The sequence below is a fragment of the Drosophila ananassae genome, chromosome 2R (genome assembly GCF_017639315.1).
Source record: "Drosophila ananassae strain 14024-0371.13 chromosome 2R, ASM1763931v2, whole genome shotgun sequence".
NCBI classification, from domain to species: Eukaryota; Metazoa; Arthropoda; class Insecta; order Diptera; family Drosophilidae; genus Drosophila; species Drosophila ananassae.
In genome coordinates this window covers 13,040,752-13,059,384 of record NC_057928.1, presented here as the reverse complement: position 1 = coordinate 13,059,384, position 18,633 = coordinate 13,040,752, and the positions used below count along the sequence as shown (strand labels likewise).

Here is an 18,633-nt window from a genome sequence, read left to right as displayed (position 1 = left end):
GGAAAATTTTTCGCCTCATTTATATGCCACGGCATGAGACACGGGCCCGGCCCGGCCCGAAAATCCGTCTCCGTCGCTCCGTCATAATCGGGAATCGTCACTATTTCTCCCAGTTGGCCCCAGACGTCTCGCCAATAAACCGCAGTGGGTGGGAGTGGGTGGAGGTGCAAATCAGAGCACAATGACTGTCCGATAAGAGGGTGGCTCGACCTTGAGTCTGGTGAGTAGAGAAGCCACAACTTTTCGATCCACCTCCGCCGATCCATATCGGGCAAATGGCTTCAAGAGATCCCACTGAACTCCCATGAACCGAATGGGATGGAGGGATAATCTGGTGCCTTAACCTATCGCAAGCCCTTAAGCCCAGAGACAGTGGGTCAGATCCCTTCCCAGTTATCATCCAGACGCGATAAGGTTCCAATTTCAGTTCTGCAGTTTTTCGGTTCGGTTGTCGAGGGCCGGAATTTTAATTATATGTTCTTTCGAGTGCCCTGCTCGAGCTGCGTGGAGTGCAGTTGGTTGCAAAACAATTGTCCCAGTATGCAAACAGTCACACCAGGTCCAAACCGAACTCGACTTGGCTCTCATAATCCTCGCCAGCCGATCGAGTGCAGGTTGTGGTTGTCAAGGGCGCAGCCACTGAAGAGGGGTAAACTTCCAAATGGGTGGACAGCGGGTCTGGATATCACTAAAAAGGGGGTACTTAGGGGATTAGGGTTAAGGGAGTAATGAGATTTAAGGATATGACTTTGAAATTGAGGGATATCGATAGATAATAGAGGGAAAATGATCTTTAAAAAGCTCAACCTTCTTCTATAAACAGTCTAATTTTGATTATTTTGAAACATTTTAAGACTAAATTAAACTTTAAAGGATCTGAAGCTAAAAAGTCACGTGAAACAAAGCACAATTTCCCTTACAATCTAGTTCAATTGTTTTATTATCAAGTTTTCTAGAAAGTAGTACAATATTACACTCATACCACTTTTATTTCTTTGTCTGAAGGGTTCTTGATTTCAAAAGATTTCTTTTTCTTAAAAGTTATAAAGAGGCTCTCAATGTAAAGCTCTTTCCCAGTGTATCCCTTTATCGGATGAAAGCCTAGAAAACTGGATATTGTTGATGATTTTGCAGAAAATTTTCCAGACCTAAGGGATCATGGTGAAGTGGCTCTCTTCGGAGCACTCTCTTAGCCACCGATGGGACGACATTGTGGGAGGTTTGGATGTGGAGGTGGCACCGCACACCTGCTATCTTATCGGAGATATTGTACATTCTTACTTCGAACACCCGTACAAGCAATTAACAAACGATTCCGGAGCTGCCATGGGGTTGGTACTCCCCTCCTGAAACCCATTACCTCAAAGCCCCATAAGGGCTCCTCCAATCTCTCTCCCCGAGTTCTCTCCGGTTTTTGGGCTTATCACCAACCAGCCGAATGGAAACGAGCTGATATTTAAGAATTCAACCCGTTCGCTGGGACTTTCAGTGCTGTGTGATCATAAAACGGTGTTAGACGTGTTTCGGTTTCCCTCTATTCAAAAAAAAAGTAATCCCAAGGGAACCCTGAATATAAAAAAAAAAATCACAAATAAATAGAAACAGCATATGGTTGAGTGATACGAACAAATGGATATTATTACGGCAGTGACAAGAACTCAAGTGCTAGATAAACAGAGTCAGACTAAAGAACTGTAAACAGAATCCATCGGAATTCAGAATTCAATAACAAAAAGTGTTTAAAAAAGTCAATAAAAGTATTAACCACTAAACGGAACAGAGATTCCACAGAAGATTGGACTTCAATCATCGATTGGACACACAATTGATACAACACTCAGAAGAATGAAATTAAGGTGGGTGCTTGGTCCTCTACTTCCAGGAAAGTGGGTCTCTGGGTATACGATTACCAGCAGTTGCTATCGATTCTATTTCCCCCAAAAAATCACAGTTTGGTTGGAAAACCTCGTTCCGATAAGCCAACAAAAGCCAATGAAGGAAACCGACATTTGGAAGCTCCTATCAGAGGATAGTACAAATGATATCATGCCGGAATATCCAATATATATTTTTCTATATTTAGTCCAACCTAATCACTCCCGAATCAGACTTCCAGTCGGCCAGATAATGCAAATTAACTATATGGTTCTATATCTTTTGACCTTTCAAAATCAATTTCCGATTTATTATAGAGTCTTTGTGACTGATATCCAGAGTTCCAATTATTAAAACCCATTTTTGTGCCATTTGCTGATGCAATCCCTTCCAGCAACTGACGCATCTTGGCCAGTCAGGGTAATTACCTGGTCAACGAATTATTATCTCTGAATAAATTATACAATTTTATGGTTATTTGTTTAGATTAAGTGGCACGTACTATTTGGCAGCTGTCAGGCCGGCAAGTCTTTATTTGTTTTGGGACTTTGAGTTCCTTGTTACCAGGCTGGGGATCGGGGAGGAGGTCAATGGACATCGATTAGCTATAGCTTGTTTATTGTAAACTGCCATAAATTCTTTCACTACATTTATTGGACCAGTTAAAATCAAGTATCAAATAACAGTCTCTGCAGTAAATATTGGCACACAGTCACCACAAAAATACCCAATACCAATCTGAAAATGAAAATTGTGGGAAAAATTCTTGATTAAATTTTTATAAACGTGCCATAAAATAATGATGGATAGGTTATGGTTAGGGGACCCTCGTTAGATGGTAAAAACATTTAAATCAGCTTCAGGAAGGGTTTCATCATTGATTCTCAACCAAGTAGATGGATCGATCCAAGTTATATGATAAGGAGAGGTATCTGGAGTGGCGGGCGCCGACGATAAGACGATCGGGAATCGGCCAAGAGCCATTGGTCTTGAGTAAGTTTTGGCAATCGTCCAATTAGAATTGCCGGCCATAAAGTTGCAAGAGCCAGTTCCCAATCCCATTCCTAGCCCCCCTCGATTCAACCTCAATGATTTTCACATGACTCGCCCCAGTCCCAGTGCCAGTGCCAGTTGAGATATCACTTTGGCTAATAGGAGCAAAGTGCGTTAGACTTTCGCAGAATGGCTTTGCAGAATTTTTCCACTCTTCCAATTAGTGCCATTAGTCAATGAAATAAACTGGCCATTAGATTGCCCCAATTAGCGGTTGAGGTTTTGGGTCTGGAATGCCAAAAAGTGCCAACTGATGTCTGGCGATATCTTAAAACGTGATCCAATCAAAGTTCCAATTACCAAAAATTAAGAGTATTTTGAGCTACTTACTTTAAAATTAAGAAATAGTTATAGTAAAGTAATAACAATGTCATGTTTTTCGCTTAGTTAGAATGAGCCTGCAGTTTTAAAATAGCTTCTAGTCGAAAGTTCTCCCCTAGTATATATTCTAAAACTCAGTTTCCCTCTAGTTACAACGTCTGGGAAACTACAGAACATTGTTTCTAATTAAAGTTGGAACTACTGATTGCAAATATTGGCAAAAACCGCATCCAATGCGTCAGACTCTCTGTTTTTTGTTGCCTATTTCGAGCCAGACACCACCCCTTTTGGACCCCATTTGGACCCCCTATCTATTGCGTATTCCCAGTTAGTATCTATATCTGTACCTGTATCTGTATCTCTGTCTCTGGCTTCTGTGTGCTTTTAATTAAACATACATCAGGCAGTTCCGTCGGAGCGTTAGAGTTGGTTACCTTTCGGGGTGTATGCAAACATTTGCTTTTGACTGTATCTATATATAGTCCACTGATCGTGTTGACCGTGGGGATTGTTTTTCCTTAGAAGTCGTCGCCAAACAAGCGCTAAATAAATTTGCCTTCGCTTCCACTCTTCTGCAGACTTTTGCGCTGTTTGCGCCCACAACCTTCAAAGCAGGCGGCGATCGGACAGAAGGAGTCGGAGCTCCAGGCGGTTCACGATCATCACTTGCTCAAGGACATGTCCAAGTCACCGTTCCGCGATACCCCCGTCAAGATCCTGCTCCTGGGCACAGCCGAGTCGGGCAAGACCACCATCATCAAGCAGATGAGGATACTCCACATCAATGGATTCACGGACAAGTAAGTTATCAGGACTATCTTTAAAATCTTCATACTAAAGTCTTTGTTATCCTTGAAGTGAACGGCGTGAAAAGATACCCGAGATCTACCAGAACATCCACGACAGCATCCTGCAGTTGGTGGGTCAAATGGGTGTCCTGGGAATCGATTTTGGGAGCTGCACCAGCGAACGATCGGCCGACTATATCCTCTCCCTGCCCGGCCTGGCCCCCGAATGGCCCATGAATGAGGTGAGTTTTGGGGCTTTGAGTTTCGGCCCTGTCAAGTAGTCGTATCTGTACCGGGTATCTTATCCCTAGATGCACTTCAGAAACTGTTTTGTCGCCATTCAAAATCCAGGGAAAACGACTTTGAAGTCGAATGGAACTTGCGTCAAATCTGTAGCGGCTTTGGCCTTATCTCTCTGGCCGATTGGCCGATTTGATTGACGGCCCATCCATGAAGCGAATGGGTGCGGAATGTGTCTGAAAAGTTTCCTAAACAAGTGTTTTTTTTTTCTGTAAATCGGACTTCCTGGCTCAGGTTTAAGTTTTTCAACAGCTGCAGTGCTCTTTCAAAAATGATTCATCCACATTCTCAAACCAAATACCATACATACATATGAGTATGTGGCTCTAAACCTACAGCCAGCGGTCATTATATGGCTTATGATAAGATTAGAAAAAATAATGTACCATAGGCTCATACTAGGTGGGGGCTGGGCGGTACCCAGATGCCCAGTCATTCCGGGTTTTATGTTCTCTCCACCCCAGTGAGTAATCTTCAATCTTGAGAAAATTTGGCAAAAATTTGGGACTTTTATGATATGGTGATTCGGTTCCGGTTACCTGTTCGTTCCATTACTGATTAGATAATGGTCGGATAAACCGAAACCCACTTATTAAAGTGACTTTCTTTATATCCATAACCATTAGTCTGCAATTCCATTAGGGATTTCACAATTAAAGTGTTTTATTAGCAAAGTTTACAATAGTTCGATTCTTTTATAATGACTTTCTTTCGTAACTGTCGTCTTTACAACTAAACATTTATTTTTTATTTATTTTTTTAGGAGTACTGCGATCACGTCATGGCTCTTTGGAATGATGTGGGAATCCGCGCCTGCTACAATCGCTCGAATGAATTCCCCCTCCTGGACAGCGCCAAATAGTAAGTAATCCTCTAGAGAATTCCTATCCTAAACTTCCATACTTACTCTCCTGTTTTATCTCCTCCAGTTTCCTGGACAACTTTGAACGAATCAGCAATGTGGATTACATACCCAGCACCGAAGACATCCTGCACAGCCGGAAGATCACAACTGGCATCTCGCAGATCTCCTTCCGTGTGTCCATCCCCAAGAGCATGGGTGGTGGCGAGCAGGAGTTCCGCATGTACGATGTGGGTGGCCAGCGGGATCAGCGGAATAAGTGGATCCAGGTCTTCGAAGGCATCCAGGCGGTGTTGTTCCTCATCTCATGCAGCGAGTTCGATCAGAATCTGCGCGAGGATCCCACCCAGAATCGACTGCAGGAGGCCCTTAAGCTCTTCAGAGCTGTGTGGCAGAATCGCTTCCTGGCCTCCGCCGGCCTGATAGTGTTCCTCAACAAGTACGACATCATGGAGCGGAAGATCCGGGCTGGCAAGCATATTGTGGACTACTTCCCCGAATACGAGGACTTCTGCAAGCGACCGCAGCAGGACAATTGCTTCGATGAGAGCGACTGGACGAAGCTGTTCATCAAGCAGAAACTGGTGGACATCACCCAGGAACCCTTCAAGCGCCACTCCCGGAATCAGGTCGATATGGGCACCTCGGAACGGGAGTGCTACTATCACTTCACCGTCGCCACGGACACAGGCTGTATCCGGGATGTGTTCTGCGACGTCCAGAAGATGATCCTCTCGGAGAACGTGGCCGGAACGAGCCTGTTATAGATCGTTCGCCTCTCAGAAATAAAAAAGAGGGACTTCCCCACGTCCCCGCCCAACTGTGATCTAGTAGGAATTACCTTAAGTAGCCATGTAAGGAGCCTTAGGTCGTAGTGGCATCGGACCAGTCATTGGTTATATGTTGCCTGGTATAACGCTTTAATAAATTATACTTAAATTCAATATTTAATTTCAATTGTTGAGAGAGTCCTTTAAGGAATTATCTCACTTCTCTATAACTTAATGTTTAAATTCGTCTATAAATTGTAAAATAAAATGAAAGCGCACTACCGCCAACCTGGAAATATTCGATTTTTATTACTTAGATGCAAATATTTTTAGGTTTAGTTAGGAATTATAGGTTTTTTAGTTTAAAATTGAAATGTTTTTGAAAAAATTCCCTTAAGCAAAGACACAAACCTTATGTTGTGTTGAGTTTTACTTCACAAAGATATTTTACAAAAATACCAACAAAATTTTAAAAGCGTTTTCAAAATCGAGGAACTATTTCAAAAGATTATTGTGATATTATCCTGGCCTGTTTTTTTTACAAATTCTTAAGCAACACCAACAGCGGCATTTTGGACGCGCCACTTCGTTGATCATCGTTATTTTTCAGTATTTTTTCAGGTTGTATAAAAACTTTTATATTTTTTATATGGAACTTATAATTATGTGGGACAAATAAGGAATATATCCTAGAATGTAATCATATCTAGCAATGGAAAAGGGAATTTATTAATACTAAAAAATACTATTAGAGAGGAGAGAATGATTTCGCCATCCCTAGAAACTATCGTTAGATAATTCCCTTATCAGCAAACAGCGTAACCCGGTCTGGTCACACCGAATGGGGGGTCTTGAAAGTTGGTTTTTTTAAAACCCTCCGTCCCCAAGTCAAAAAAAAACCGTCGAACCGAGCAGACCGCAGACCGCTTTGCGCCGGCAAAATCGAGGAAATCGTTGCTGGGTAAAAGTGTGCGAGGTTTATTTAACAAAACGTGTAACGCGTGCGTTGAACGCCCAAATAGTTTGGCCAGCAATTTGCCAGAGGAGGCGCAGCAAAAGTAAATATAAAGCCATTTTGCCGCATTTTCTGTTTCTGTTTCTGTTTTTTTGTGGAATTTAAGTGAGTGATTCCGTCGTGTTTTCCCGTCGTGGTGGTTGCTATCGGGGCTCCTCTCTTTCGCCGATGCTGTGAGAGAGGGCGGCACTTTTGGCCAGGCTTGGATGATTTAACGTGTATTTTTATCCCGAAAACATTTCACAGTTTCTTTACTTTATCGATTACATTGTGGTCCAAGTAAATTCAGGAACAAAAAAAAAAAGATATTTAGGAAAAAAGTTGGATGCGAAACGCGTGTTTTTCGCGAGAGCATAATAAGTAAAAAGGGGGAGGGGGGGAGGAAAAGAAGCGGGCAAGCAGCGAGAGAGAGAAGAGAATTATGGTGTGATGTTTTGGAAACACGAAAAAAATTTCTAGTGAAATTTTTGAAAGCGCTGCGAAAAAAACCGGATATGTTGCCGACCTAAAGAGAAAAAAATATATATAAAATACAAAAAAAAAAAAAAAAACCAACAAAAAAGCTTCCAAAGCGAAGCTTAACCAAAACGAAATCACCTGTGAGCGAGTGAGTGAGAGTGCAAGAGTGTTGGAGGAGTGCGAATGCGTAGGCAACTGTCGCGTGTCTGGCATGCAATTAGGCATTCAAATAATTTCCCTCCCACCGGCAGGCGCCTCATTTGTATTTCTTCTTTGTATGTTTGCTGTTTTTTTTTCCCCTCTCTTTCTATTTGCTTATGCATGCATTCCTTCCGAGTTCTATTCGCACGAGACTTGACAAAATGAGAGATTGGCCGACTGAGCAATTGACCAGGCATGGCCGCCAGACTGGCGCTCTCTCTCTCTCTCTGCCGCCTCCCAAGTAACAACAAAAAAAAAACACCCTAGTTACAGTTACAGCAGCCCACCGACCGACCGACCCCCTCCTCCAGCCTAGTTTGTGTATCTATGTGAGCTTGGGCACGAGGTGTGAAAAGCGTGAAAGAAAAGCGGAAGATGACCACAAAGCGTGCGCCATTCATGAATCCGAGCTTACAAAAGAGAGAGCATAACACAAGAGCGAAAGAGAGAGAGTGGGAGTGGGAGGAAGGACGTGGGGCTCTCATGGACCAGCAGTGGGTTATTTTCGCAAAATCAATGGAGGGGCTTTATGAGGCCAAGGCGAGAAGGAAGCGAAAGGGGGCGGCAGTGGGGTGCTGGGGAGACGGGATGAAGGGGAAAGGAAGGTCGCAGCGGCAAGCCGAGAAATTTATGCGACACACGGTGCGCTTTAATATGACATGACGGGTGTGCGAAAGAGATAGAGAGAGCGAGAGATAGATGGGGCTAGTGGGGGAGTGGCGGGGAATATTGCGAACTTTGAATATCTCCGAACGAAATCCCCATTACGTGAGCCAGAGATTCCAGATATTGGCAGTAATTGAATTCCCGAGAATGTTAAATAATTAATAAAATTTAATACAAAAAATCACTAAAAACAATGTATTATTTGGTTATAGAGTTGATAATATTTATGGCTTTCAGTTATTTTTATAGATTTTAATATAATTGTAGGGCTTATAATCTACATAAGATAAGGCATAATCTATATAAGAAAAAAAATCACTGAAAACAATGTATTAATTAGTTGTAGGGTTGATAATATTTATTTTTTTTAGATTTTTTTTAATATAAATATATAGATTATAATCTACATATATAAGATGCTGGAAAGTGTAGAGAATTAATCTAACAGTGGAGAAATGGGATTTGAAAGTGTAGAGATTGAAACTGAAAGGTTTAGAGATGGGATTTAAAAGTGGAGATTTGATCTAAAAGTGTAGAGATTTAGTCTAAAAGTGTAGAGATGTGATTTATAACTAGAAATTTAATCTAAAAGTGTAGAGATTTAATCTAAAAGGGTAGAAATGGGCACGGTTGCCATTCCAAAAAAAATTTTTGTACCAAAATTTTGAAAAAATGTACCAATTTGGGCAAAAATGTACCACAAATTTTTCTCGGTATTTTTTAAAACTAAAATTTCTTAACGTTTTTTTTAAATGATCTTTTATTATTTCACGTACTTATTATTTTATGTATTTCACAATTTATAACTGTTTACGTAGTGATGGACCTTACGTTGGCTCATACATATTTTCTCAATTTCAGACGGAACATCGCAAATCGACTGCATGCGATATTTTTCAGTGTTAGTAATGGTTCCATTTCTAACTGATACAAAATTTGTGCTTGGTGGAACAGAGCCATTTGTTAAAATAATATGTGTGAACATAAAATTTTTTGAAAAAAGACCAGGCATATTGAAAATGTACCAAAATGAAAAAAAGTGATCCAATGTACCAACGCATAAAAAATGTACCAGTTGTGGTACATTTGTACCAAAAATGGCAACCGTGGAAATGGGATCTAGAAATGTAGGGATGGGATTTAAAAGTGGAGATTTAATTTAAAAGTGTAGAGATTGAGTCTACAAGTGTAGAGATTTAGACTAAAAGTGTAGAGATTTAGTCTAAAAGTGTAGAGATGGGATTTAAAAGTAGAAATTTAATTTAAAGTTGTAGAGATTTAGTCTAAATGTGAGGGAATTTGTAAAATTTGTAGAATCTAATAAGAAAAGGCTTAAATTTACATTATTTAGATTAAATATTCCCTAAAAATAGTTCTTAGGCAATAATTAGGAATAAGAAGTAAAAATATATTTAAAAACCTTATAATATTAAGCTCCTAATACCCTAATTCCCAAATAATACTTGTCCTTGTCAAGTTGAAGAAACTAAAATGATCTATTTTATTTCTCCTCTCCAGCTGCACATACAATAAACCCTGCAACACAGCCAGATAGATCCACCACCTCCAGATCCGACCCACCAGCCACCACCAGCCACCAGCACAATGATCAACATGGACATCAGCGTGACCCCCAACTACTCGTACATCTTTGACTTCGAGAACGACTTCATCCATCAGCGGACACGCAAATGGATGCTAGAGAACTGGACATGGGTGTTCTACTACTGCGGCATCTACATGCTGGTCATATTCGGGGGTCAGCACTTTATGCAAAATCGGCCGAGGTGAGTCTCGTCTAGCCTAGAAGACACTTGTCGCCCCAACTGGGAGACATGTGTTTTTCTTATAAACTTGCCTTCTCAGCGAATAATATTATTAAGATTGTATGTAGAGAGACCTTGAGGAGGAGGAGTGGCAGAAATCTGGCCCACGCCCCAGTCGACTTTTGGCCAGAACAGAAATCAAAAACCCGAGCCAATAATGGTTCTGGTGTGTTTCCCTGGAAATCCCTCACTATTTCCGCATTTTTATTCTCGAAAGTGTGATATTATTTCCCCCGACAGCTGGTGGCTTCCACCACATCACATATAATTATATGAAATTATAGTTAATCAATTGGTCATTAGTTGTGGGTGGATGGGGAGAGACACAACATGTTCTCAATCCCTCTCAATTACACAATAATTGCATTAAAAAGTGCATTCCCACACGCACTTTTATATCCACACTTTAAAAACAAACATCTAACCTCCGATTTTGTGTAATTTTTGGCCATTTTGCCAAAACTGTCAACACAATTGTCCCGAGTTACCTGTTACCTGTTTACCTGCTACCTGTGATGACTTCAATTGCCGTTTCGTGACGACAATTGTCTTGCTTTTCAGTTTGTTTTTTATGGAGCTACCCCCTCTACCCTTTTGTGGCCAAAAAAAAATACAAGTTTCGGCTCGTGACATGCCATTTATAGAGCCTTGATCCAGTCTTACTGATTTATTATTGAACAGAGAATATTTCTATGTATATATTTTAGAAGCTACAAAATAAGTTTACATAATTAAGCCCACACACTTAAACCCACACTTCACTGGAACTACAATAGGGGCTTGGCTTCAAGGGGCCACCATATCTGCCAGGCGGTCAGTTTTTTGTCCAATATTTACAATATTTATTTCATGGTTATACAAGCTGGTTACAGAGAGGTGTGAACTGGGGATCTGGGGATGGGTCCAGACCCTAGACCTTAGGGTTAAAGGGCCAGGGCCAAAGATCCTCCAACAAATGCAGTGGCAACCACGTGCTGGTCTAGGTCGAGTCTCATTTTTTGTGACTGGATGGTTGTTATCAGGCCTGACATTGTCACAACGTTGCTTTTCCATTGGAAATATTCCCTTATCATCACACTCTTTTTTTTTTTTTTTTTTTTTTTTTTCGAAAGCCCCCCCAACACACACACTCCCAACTGGTCTGCCACCCAACCCATGCCGGCGTAATTGGTTATGATATCACTTGGAATGATTCACTGAAAATGTTCTGAAAAACACCACCATTATGACCGCGAGTGTGTCCCAGTCGCTTATGCTTTTATTTAAATATTTAGAGACTTGCATTCCACCTCGTTTTTTACTCGCTTTTCACTCGTATATACATATGTATGTAGTTTCGGACAGTGAGCCATTAAAGTCATTAAACTGATTAGGTTTATATGTAGGTACACGGCATGTACTCGTTTTTAATGCCACATGTTCCACGTTCCCCGGGCCAAAGTTCATACTGAGTGGCATGCTAGAAGTGGGTGTGTCGCCTCTGGAGTTGCCCGAAGGACGGCAGGACATTCACTTGGCCACTTAGCCAACTACACTAGACAACAGAGGCATAATTTATATATCCATAAATTAATAATAAATAATAAAATATTTATTTAAGAAATAACTTATAAGCTGGCTTTTTGTCAAGTCTAGTGGCCCTTGAAGGTCTCTCTCTTGTGGTTCTGAAACCACAGATTTTTTAGAAAAACTGGAAAACCAGTGTCTCTTTTAAGCCTCGCGTGTTCTGGCCTCATATGGGGGTGGCCTTATATGGGGGGGGGAGCAGAGTGTGTGGGAGCTACACTGTAAACAAATTCAAGTTTGATTTGAATCATTCGGTTGCCTAGGTTCTTCCTGGAAATAAACAACAGGGATAAAAATATATTGGAGTTCAAAGACACTACAAAGGAAACCCTTTAATGTTCATCCAACACGCCATCATACACTGCCACAAAATAGCTAGAAGTTTTGTTTGATTTTCAAATAGTGTTTGAGATGCGGAAATTTAGCAATTCAATCGCCACAATTATATAATGATTGGCGAATTAAATAATAATTGCAGCAATGACGTGGCGATTTCAAGTCGACACCCTCGAGGGGCAACTGCAATTACCAATTACCAGGCGGCATTTTGTTAACTTGGCTAACAATTACAAGCGCCAAACGGGCCAAAAAAAAAGTGGAGTGAGACGGAAAAAGTGAAACCAAAGTTTATTCGGGCTAAGAGTGGGCTTATATGTCCATATATTAACAAGAAATTAACGGCAACCGTTAACGCAAACAGTTGGCCAACTCCGGCCAGCAAATCTTTTGGGCCACATTTCTTTATGGCCCGGCCCTGCCTTTGATCTTCTCGCCTCTCAAAGCTCTCGGAGTTAAGTTAATAAAGCTCTCTCTTGGTTAGGCCCTTTGGACCTAGATCTTGGACCTAGGCATCTTGGTATCACGCCACTTTTACTTTCCAACTCGTTTTCCTCTGAACTACCGCCAACCGCCAAAATAAAAATTGTTTTCCGATTTCTGGTGATCGAGTTGGGAGCTTATCGACCACCTGCTGGTGCTACAGGTGCTTCTGGCCATGATTCAGAGGCGGTACTGGCCAGAAAAGTAATTCAATTACAATCTGAGTCATTGGAAACCCTTCTGATAAGGTTGATGGCTTAAGGATCTCAAGGGTTTGTCGAGTTTGAGAAGAAAATATGACTATGAAAATGGAACTACATGACTCGCTACTGATATGTGAGATCTAAATGGCTCATTTGGCACTAAACTGACCCCAATTATATAGAGATATGGTCATAACTCTCTTAATGGAGCTTAAAAACCAAGTTATTATTTTATGATTTTATTTTAAACTATCTGTGATAAGAAACATTTAACCTTTTTGCCAAAAAAAAAAACCTTTCGCAACATCTCCAACTGGAAACTAACTTGGCCAATGGTGCGACATCCAATCTGGCCCACAGCCAAGGCATAATGATGAATAATAATTAAAAATAAATCCAAAGCACAACCTTAATTATGTCTCAACATAAACCCAGAAAGTTGAAAGAGTTTCGCAATTTAAAACCTAAAAAAAATTGATGGCAAAAAAAAGGGGGGACTGTCGCCTCAGTTTCGCGATAAATGTTGCGAATTTCCAAACCCATTTCCATAATATATTTATGCAAAAATATGCTCTAAAAACTATACCCTATACTCTAGTACTTGACTATAGTTTGGGCCAAAAAAAAAAAACTAAGCCAAAAACTGTAATCAATTGACCAACTTTTGTTGCCATTTTTTTGCAGTGTTTTGTTTTCTTTTTTCCACTGTTTTGTTGGCTTGCATAATGTGTGGGTATATAGTATATATAGCATATGGAATATATATATTATATATGGCATGTCTCCCCGTCGACTCGACTCTTTTGTTTACATATTTTTTTTTTTTTTTTTGCAAAATCAGGTTTACGCTCCCCATCTTTCTATGACTCTGACTTGGCTCTGTCTGGAGACTCTTACTCTTCAAAAGCTTATGCAATTTTTGCCACACAAAGTAAAAAAAAAAAAAAATAAAAGAAAGCAAAAGAAAGTTCCAACACAGCTTCCCTTAAAATCAGAAAAAAAATATAATTTGCCCCATCATCGTGATTATGGAGTTCGAAAACTTTGCAATAAAGTCACAAAATTATACAACTTTCAACCTTGGAATCTTAAAATTTCCTCCTCATAAAAATAGTACTTTCTTAAAATAAATATCTTATCGGGCAGATCGCAAACACCCAACTGGGGGAGGGAGGGGAAATGGCACCCAGCATCGATTCCCGGGCACAAAAGTAGGTGCCGGTTCACTCCGCCAGACGCCAACACCACCACCCCGCCCCCAGAAAGAAAGGGGACGACCTGTGCCCTTCCAAAAATTGTAGCTTCAAGGGATGAGTATCATCCCTCTGCCTAGAAGCCAACACTACCAAGCGATTAGCAAGGCAAAATTGGTTTTCCTTACTCATTAGTTTGAGGCACGAATTGTGGAGAGTCGGCGAAGGGGACCTCATGAGAGCGATGCCAGAACCAGTTGCGAATTATTGGCGCGCAAAAGGGTACCTCTCGACAAAAGGCTTTAGATGAGAGAGAAAGGGGGCTTGTTGGGGGACATTTTGGGGGTAGAATGGTAGGGAATTAAGGGAATTATTTTAAAGAAATGTCCTACTAACTCAAGAATGTGGTTTCCTAATTTTTTTTTACTTCGAAAGTTTTTGAAAATCTCTCCAAAACTCTATGTTTTGGACTGCTGCTGCTGCGATTGTTTTGAAATTTGGGAGACTATTTCTTATAGTATTTATATTACTAAATAAAATAGAAATATTACTAAATATTACTTAATAAAATAGTAAATAAATAGTATTTATTTAATAAATAATACTTAAATAAAACTTATAAAGGCTTAAGAGCCTTCATATGCAAGAGTAAGGGTCTTATTTAGGGAATTTTTGGTGGTAGAAGAGAAGGGAATTATTTTAAATAAATGTTCTAATATCTTAAGAGTGAAGTTGTTTAAAATTTTTTTAAGAAAGTGTTTGAAAATCTCTCCAAAACTATGTTTCAAAGACTGTTCCTTTCATAACTCTAAAACTACTACAGCGATTGTTCTAAAATTTGAAATACAATTTCTTAATACCATTTACTAAATAAAACTAAAAGAGTTAGCAGATTTAAGTCTCTTAAGAAAGTCTATATAATTTCATAGTTTTTAATTAATATCCTCAATTTTAAGTTCATAAGCTTGTCTTTTTCTAAAGCCTATCCTAGTTTATTGTCTTGTTATCTGGCATTGAGCTTAATTGTGATTAATTTTGCGACTTTTTAAGATTCCCAACTAGAGCACATGGAAGTCAATTCCTTAGTTGAACACTTCCGGCCAAGTACCTCAGTCTCAGTCTCTGTTTCTGTGAGAAACGCAGCTTAATTGCCTATTACAGTGGGGGGCTTTACGTGGTCCGAGGTGTATAGAGAGGCCCCCGGGTCTTAGACTGGCAATATTTATGACTCGCTATTGATTGCAGTGTTTTGGATGAACCAACCTGGCCTGCTGACGCATTTCCAGGCAATTTACATTTAAGCACTTTCCAGTTAAAAAAAAAAAACAAACACTTTGGCTTATTTGCTTTCAACTTTCCAACCAAGTATTTGGCAGATTTCTGTTCAGAAATCAATTTTTTTTGGAGGGAAAAATTGTGTTTTTGTGATAACAGAAATCACACACTTTTTAAGGTTTAATTGCCTTTGTTTGTGTGGCTTTTTTTTTATGACTAACAGGCCGCTCGAACCATCTGGTATATAGGAAAAAAGAATATATATATATAAAAAAAAAAATAGCAAACGAGGTGCGATAAGCTCTGCTGATTGATTTGCAGTCGATAGTCCCCCACATCGATTGCGTAAACTTAATTACTAATAGTAGATTAAGGAGAACAGTATTTGAATCAGTTCCAAGTTGGGAATTAACTCAAGGGCTGATAGGGTTTTCGAGTATTTTATGATTCAAACTCTTTAAGAATTCATCGCCTCATTTTGTGATTATGAAGTCGTCTTCAAATCCAATCTCTCGTAATCAGTGGAAATTGCAACGAAAGCATATTATGAGATGACTACTTAAGTGGCCTGACAACAAACTGAAATAATCTGGGATCAGGCCATATACTCAGATTCAGATTCAGATTCAGATTCAGTCTCAGAACTGAGAACTCAGTAAAGAAATTATTATTTTGTTGATCGAGCAAATCACTTTTGAACTGACCTTGTTGCATTTTCATGCGGGTTGATGTCATTCCCGGGAGATACAATATTGAAATAGTCACTACTAGTACTTGATCTTTGGCTGTCAGTGTCACTTCGGGTAGATAATTGGAAATTTTTTTAAAGTTTGTTGATCTTTTGGTGTTTATTTCGCACCTATTAGTCGGAGGTAAATAGGCATTTAAGTGACAATGGATGTTAAATTGAATATTAGACTGGGATAGGGCAATGGGGTCAATGGGAGAACATCAGAGTACTTTTCCACTTAAAACTGAAACTAAAAATCATCCTTTTCCTTTACAGATTTCAACTTCGCGGTCCTCTGATCATATGGAACACAATGCTGGCCATGTTCAGTATCATGGGAGCTGCCCGAACTGCCCCGGAGCTGCTCCACGTCCTACGTCACTACGGACTCTTCCACTCCGTCTGTGTGCCGAGGTTGGTGTCAAAAAAACAAAAACTTGATTTCCGATCACTGACCGATATTAATATTCTCTCCTGACAGCTACATCGAACAAGATCGCGTGTGTGGCTTCTGGACCTGGCTCTTTGTACTCAGCAAGCTACCAGAGCTCGGAGATACGATATTCATTGTGCTCCGCAAGCAGCCCCTGATCTTCCTGCACTGGTAAGTGTTTTCCATAAATTTCCATAAATGTTATTATTAATTTGTGATTTAAACCCGAAACAGGTACCATCACATCACTGTGCTGATCTACTCGTGGTTCAGCTACACGGAGTACACCAGCTCGGCACGCTGGTTCATCGTGATGAACTACTGCGTCCACTCGGTGATGTACAGCTACTATGCCCTGAAGGCGGCCCGCTTCAACCCGCCCAGATTCATCGCGATGATCATCACGTCACTGCAGCTGACGCAGATGATAATCGGATGTGCGATCAATGTGTGGGCCAATGGATTCCTGAAGACGCACGGCACCCAGTCATGTCATATTTCGCAGCGCAACATCAATCTCTCCATCGCCATGTACTTTAGTTATTTTGTCCTGTTTGCGCGCTTCTTCTACAAGGCTTACCTGGCGCCCGGCGGTCACAAGGGCCGGCGCATGGCCGCCTCCCTGGCGGCCCAGAACGCTGTCAAGCAGTCGAGCAGTCCGCCCCAGGACAACACAGTCACCTCGAAGTTTGGTATCGGATCGGCTGGTGAGGATCAGGCCGCCTATCTGCGCAAGACCAAGGCGCAGTAGAGGAAGAGGATCCTAATCCTAACCTTCTTACTACTACCAATCCTACCATTTCCCAATCACTCTCCCCCTGTTAACGGCTAAGGACATTTATTTATGTAGCGGTGTACGAGTTGTTTTTTAATTTTAATCCCGGGTGGCAAACACACACACACACTATACACACTGAAACTGAAACTGAAACTGAAAAAAAAAAACACACGTTTTAGGTCGTCGGGGAGACAGTTTAATTAAATTTAAGCATAAAGTTGTACCGGATCACAGGACACAGGCATGCTAGCAGTGTATATAAGAAAAATGGATTAGAAAGCCAAGGATATGGGGGTTTCATCAGGAAGTATAGCATTAAACCTTCACACACCTCAGGCATTGATTTAAAATCTGTAGAACTTCTACCATATAATAGGAATATAAAAAAAAAAGGATGCTTGCTTCTTGAGATTTTGAGAGTCCCCTGGAAGAGTCAAGGATGCAGGATACTCCTACAGGTTCTACATGCCAGTTCCAGGACGTGTGTTGTCAATCCCAAAGTCATATAATATATATATAAATATATATATTTTTGTAATATATCATTTGCAGAAAGAAAAAAAGATATTTTGTGTTGCCTCCCCCGAAAAATTTAGCAAAAATTATATCCATTTTTTAGAGTGCTTTTCCAAAAAAAAAAAAAAAACAAAAACACATTTCAGTAGTTTTTGGGTCTGAGAACTTTGTACTCTTAAGTCTATACGCATATATATATTTATAAACCCTATATTAACGAAATATTAAAGAAAAGAAAAAAAACAAAAAACCAATAACAGAAAACTATAAGTTAGTTTATTGTTCCAAGATCCAGAGCGCAAATTGTTATTCTAATGTTTGAAAATTTTCAAAAAAAAAAACAAAAAAAATCTGAAACTCTCTGCTTTCGTAGTTCGAAAATTGTCAATTTTGAGGAAAAAAATGGTTCGATTTATTTCTGAAAGGGAAGGCATTTATTTAGTTTTGAGTCTCTGTTTTGAATGCATTTTTTTTATAATTTAAAATCAGCTGTTTGGTAACTTGCTTAGAAAAACAAAAAACAAATAGTTTCTACAAAAAACAAAAACAAAAAAGTCCTTGAACGTAACAAAAAAGAAAAACATAAAACACAGAGAAAATGAAAAATTATATTTATATTTTTAAGAAAAAAAAAATAAACTAAAAAAAAAAACAAATACAAAAGTGTGGGAAAATGGAAAAAACAAAGAGATACCAAGAAATTGAAAAGAAAAAAAAAGTCCTACTTGAAAAGTTAGTTTAGTAACGGTAACTGAAAATGAAGCTGAAAGAGGATCGTGTGAATGAACGTGGGAGAGATAGTTGGAGAGTTTTGCTCTGAGAGATAGTTTTGGAGAGAAAGTGAAATTGAAACGAACAAATTTGAAATTTTTGTCGGGTATATATACTAAACAAAAAACTAAGCATAACAAACTAAAGATGGAAAATGATAAACCAACGGATAAATAAAACGTAACAAATGGAAAAAGGATGAAAGAAATTGAA

General features: G+C 39.8%; 2 protein-coding genes and 1 non-coding gene across 3 annotated transcripts; 2 read left to right on the top strand and 1 right to left on the bottom strand.

Annotated features, from left to right (window-relative positions):
- Nucleotides 1-1,472: 1,472 nt before the first annotated feature.
- On the top strand, nt 1,473-6,265 carry LOC6493380 (guanine nucleotide-binding protein G(f) subunit alpha). The gene is made up of 5 exons (XM_001957606.4): nt 1,473-1,856; nt 3,828-4,049; nt 4,108-4,279; nt 5,101-5,198; nt 5,267-6,265. The coding sequence occupies exons 1-5, from the start codon at nt 1,846-1,848 to the stop codon at nt 5,964-5,966; spliced, it is 1,203 nt and encodes a 400-aa protein (XP_001957642.1). The 5' UTR covers nt 1,473-1,845; the 3' UTR covers nt 5,967-6,265.
- Nucleotides 6,266-6,762: 497 nt separating this feature from the next.
- Nucleotides 6,763-18,628, top strand: LOC6493381 (elongation of very long chain fatty acids protein 6). The gene is made up of 5 exons (XM_001957607.4): nt 6,763-7,027; nt 9,829-10,097; nt 16,199-16,336; nt 16,404-16,526; nt 16,590-18,628. The coding sequence occupies exons 2-5, from the start codon at nt 9,916-9,918 to the stop codon at nt 17,104-17,106; spliced, it is 960 nt and encodes a 319-aa protein (XP_001957643.1). The 5' UTR covers nt 6,763-7,027; nt 9,829-9,915; the 3' UTR covers nt 17,107-18,628.
- LOC6508052 lies at nt 13,903-14,122 on the bottom strand. The gene has a single exon (XR_046032.2). It is a non-coding gene; the product is annotated as a U12 minor spliceosomal RNA (small nuclear RNA).
- Nucleotides 18,629-18,633: the final 5 nt, after the last annotated feature.